This window comes from Amphimedon queenslandica, unplaced genomic scaffold, assembly GCF_000090795.2.
Source record: "Amphimedon queenslandica unplaced genomic scaffold, v1.1 AMPQUscaffold_9683_Cont18173, whole genome shotgun sequence".
In the NCBI taxonomy this organism is placed as follows: Eukaryota; Metazoa; Porifera; class Demospongiae; order Haplosclerida; family Niphatidae; genus Amphimedon; species Amphimedon queenslandica.
In genome coordinates this window covers 1-4,074 of record NW_003550045.1, presented here as the reverse complement: position 1 = coordinate 4,074, position 4,074 = coordinate 1, and the positions used below count along the sequence as shown (strand labels likewise).

The 4,074-nt window shown below is 34.5% G+C and overlaps 1 protein-coding gene across 1 annotated transcript; it reads right to left on the bottom strand.

Annotated features, from left to right (window-relative positions):
• Positions 1–134: 134 nt before the first annotated feature.
• Positions 135–1,276, bottom strand: LOC109590673 (protein tilB homolog). Its single transcript, XM_020006561.1, has 5 exons — positions 1,220–1,276; positions 1,082–1,175; positions 953–1,026; positions 779–856; positions 135–278 (listed from the first exon to the last, which is right to left on the bottom strand). Exons 1-5 carry the CDS (start codon positions 1,227–1,229, stop codon positions 178–180), a joined length of 357 nt encoding a protein of 118 aa, XP_019862120.1. The 5' UTR covers positions 1,230–1,276; the 3' UTR covers positions 135–177.
• Positions 1,277–4,074: the final 2,798 nt, after the last annotated feature.

Sequence of the window (4,074 nt, the reverse complement as noted above, 5' to 3'; positions counted from 1 at the left end):
GATGCATATACATGTTTTTATGTTGTGTAGCAAGTTTACGAATTTTTAAAGTTACTAAAAATCATATAGAAAGCCCAAAGAGAGATGGAGTGAGATTATGATACTAATAGAGAGAGGAGAGGGGGAGGAGGTGGAGGAGGAGAATGACAAACAAGACTAACAAGATTACAAATGCACTTACATTTCCTTTAGATGTTCGTTAACTTTTAAAGACTCCACACTCAAGAGATCTCCGATAAAATTAACGGTAAAATCTAATTTCTGCAAAGACTCACAACCTTAAAAATAAGCAAAATTGAAAAAATAAAAATAATTACAAGATAACAAATCTATATTAGGTATCAAGGATTAATGATAAGTTAAATTAATACTAAAATAAACTAATAAACAATAATAATAGTACAGTACGTGACCTTCCTCTCTCCCTCTGATGTGAAGGAACATGATGACACAAATACTTACAAGACAGTACAATAAAACATAAACAAAGTCATACCGTACATACAATTTAAATTCACATGTACATGTACATATATTTTATATGTATATATACCTGTATGTGTACATGTACTGTGTGTATATGTACTATAGTTAATGTACATGTATGCCTTATATGGACATGTACATTGTATGCCTTATATGGACATGTATATGTATACCTTATATGGACATGTACATGCATGCCTTATATGGACATTTACATGCATGCCTTATATGGACATGTACATGTATGTCCTTATATGTACATGTACATGTATGTCCTTATATGGACATGTACCTGAGAGGTTTTCGACCTTTGTGATATTATTAAGAGCTAAGTTAAGATATTCCAAATATTTAAGCCTCCCGACATTTTCTGTAGGAACATAACAAAATGAATAATCTGCATGTACATAAACAATTCTAATTTATGTGTATCATTAATTAATTAATTATTAATCAAAGGCCCCACCTATTTTAGGGATGAGGTTACTCTGAAGGTAGAGTATCTTAAGGTTCCGGCACCATTTGTCCAAATGCTCAATCCTAATGTTGCAAAGAAAGTTAATAATAATAATGATAAAATGGAGTCATTCAATACTTCTCTATATCTTGCTGGTGTAGGGATATTTCTTCTAGTGTCGTTATTTCAAGATTATTGTGTTCTGATCTTCTTCTAATAAGCTCCTCAGTTACTGAAGAGAAATATATAATTAAAAGAATTTGAAGTGGAACTTACTTCTGGCCATAATGTTTTGTAACTATGAGAAACAAAATACTATGGTCTTGAAAGGGTTAAAAATATTCTCGCTCATTTTAATTTCGCAATTCGCCGCCGAAAAAAGGTGGAGTCTCAAGGTAAGATTTTCACAATAAAAATCAATTTCTAAGTTAAAATTAAGAAATAAAACTGATAACAGCTCTAAGTACATAAACTACACATGTTAGGAACTAAATAAAAAATAATTATCACAATTTAAAGGTAATCTGCCTGTTTATTTTATTTGACATATATCTCATACAAATGAACTAATACATTTTCATTGCTTGATCCTTGATCACAGCATATCCTCAACTCAAGGTAATCAGCAGATGCAGCATTACCATAATCTCTGAAGAACCATGGTGGTGATGTGATGTTTTTTGGTTCACAACAAGCTGATTCGAAAGCTGAGCAATTTTTACCATCCCACAATTGATTATTTAAGTATATAACATCTACATAATTAAATGTATCTGAATTTCCTGACTCACAATAATAATTATTTTTAACAAAACTAGGAATGCTAGCACTACTACGATCACTGCAGGGACAGCTTGTCCGTACATTTGAATTCAATCCAGATATGTAAGACCAGACATGTTGCCGAGGTGACCCACGTGTGATACTAACACCATCAAGGTAAGGAGAATCAATGCTTGTGTTGCCACTCCTGATACCATCTGTTGTACCTCCCTGGTATGCAAGTACTCTACCACATATTTGAGTATAGCTTATGTCACCTGTTAAGAACTTTACAGATCTGCAGGCACCATCAGGATTAGGTGGTAATCCACAAATTCTAAGACCAAAACTTGAAGTCCATGTAGTCCAGTGTCCAGATGCTGGACAGTTTTGTGTACTGTCATTCATATCAAGATAAGCTATTCTTGTCCATCCTCCTTCTTGTCCACACAAATGATCCATATTGCAGTAAATGTTACGATTGTTGAAATGATAGTAACCTGTTGGACTGTTTGGCTGTACTGCTTTAATATTCCTGCATGAAACAGGTCTTACATAATTAAACAAAGAGGATCCATTTTGTATCTCTAATAATTCACTGACTATTAGTAGTATATCATTAATGGCAGCAGTAGTCGGAATATCTTTAACGATACTAGCATTCAACAATTGAAGAATTTTATCTGAAGACCTGTTAGTGAGGTTATCATGTACTGCAATATGGCTCATAACAGAATCCATTGCATTCTGGAGGAACAGTGAGCTATTGTTAGTAGCAGTGTTATTAGCAAAATGCTCTAGTATGTAATCCATTTTATTCTGAAGAAGAGTAAGGCTGCTGTTTATACCTGCATTGCCAGTGAAGCCAGAATTAATACTGCCTGATGTGTCACTTATGCATGAAATTTTTGATGCCAAGTAAAACAACATGGCCAGTATACTCACCAACAGTAGCAGTATGAGTACCAATATGGAGATAAGTAAGACCTTCCCTACAGTACACTGAGGAGATTTAGTAGCACTAGCTCTTGTATCATCTGATCTCCTATTCAGAACTTCATAAGGTGCATCATAAACTTGAGTAGGTGGATTTGATTTTTGATTTGAACGCAATGATGGTCCAGACTGATGTGAGAGACGAGAATAGTCCCCAAACTCTGACTCTTGATACCTTACATTATCATCATCTGTCTGTGGTATTTGTGAAGAGGTTCGGCTCAACTGAGTGCCATGATTATCAGCACAGTCATAAAGAGGAGTAGTTGGTATGTAATTCTTGTTCTCCATCTCCAGAGACTAGAGTTTGCTTAATGGCAGCCTCGCTACATGTGTTTGCTTTATTTATTTGTCACTCAACACAAAGGGATTTTGTCTATACTGTTACTGAAAGAATAATTATTTATTGGTTCTAAAAGGTAATACAGTACGATACAATAACAAAATTGTTTACTTGGAGCCATGCATGGATGTCAGGCAAAGTAAACAACATGATTAAAACAACATAACACATACAGAATAACCAAAACATCAGTGACTGCATGATTAACACTTAAATATATGTACTGACTTATGACGATGCTTACATCACAACTACTTAATTAAAATGAACACAAACAAGAATAAAACTTAATATACCAGGCATTTAAATGTTAACTGGCAATCAATCACTCAACAAAACTTTCACTAGCTACCAATAAAAGACAAATGCATGAAATAGTTATCATTTGATGTAAATCTCATACAATTCAATAAGAATGTCTTCATTATTTCGATCCCCACTACGACAAACTCTTAGCTCAATATCACTGGAAGATGAAGCATCATAAACTCTGTGGAACCACGGGAGATTATTTGATGTACAGCAAGGAGATTCAGCCGAAGGGCAATTTTCCCCATCCCACAATGGATCAGGATAAAATTTTGAATTATCAATTTGTGTGCCATCATTATTTCCTGACTCACAGTAGTAGTGGTCTTTAATGAATGCTGGAACCTGAACGGCAGATCCATCATTGCAAGGACAATCTGACTCTGATGAAGTAGTTGATCCTTTTCCAGATATAAAAGACCAAACATGCTCACGAGGTTCAGAACCACGTGTGATAATGACACCATCAAAATAATTGGAATCAATAACATTGTGATTAGATCTATAGAGAAAAGCATCAGTATCGCCTTTTTGGTATCCAATCACTTTACCACAAATCTGAGTGTATGTAATGTCATTGATTGGAAGAGTCAAAGCACTGCAACCAGAATCATGCTCAGTTTTTCTACAGGTTCTAATGCTATGATTCATTTCTTCAAAATTAGAAGGGCAACTTTGTGTAGGATCAGACATATTGAGATACCCCAATCTTGTCCATCCT

Excerpts from the sequence above, each read along its gene's own strand:
- LOC109590673 (XM_020006561.1), bottom strand. Across the intron at positions 1,027-1,081 it reads CACCAGCAAGATATAGAGAA|GATTGAGCATTTGGACAAAT; the intron begins GTATTGAATGAC and ends TTGCAACATTAG. Across the intron at positions 279-778 it reads AAAGGTCGAAAACCTCTCAG|GTTGTGAGTCTTTGCAGAAA; the intron begins GTACATGTCCAT and ends CTTATTTTTAAG.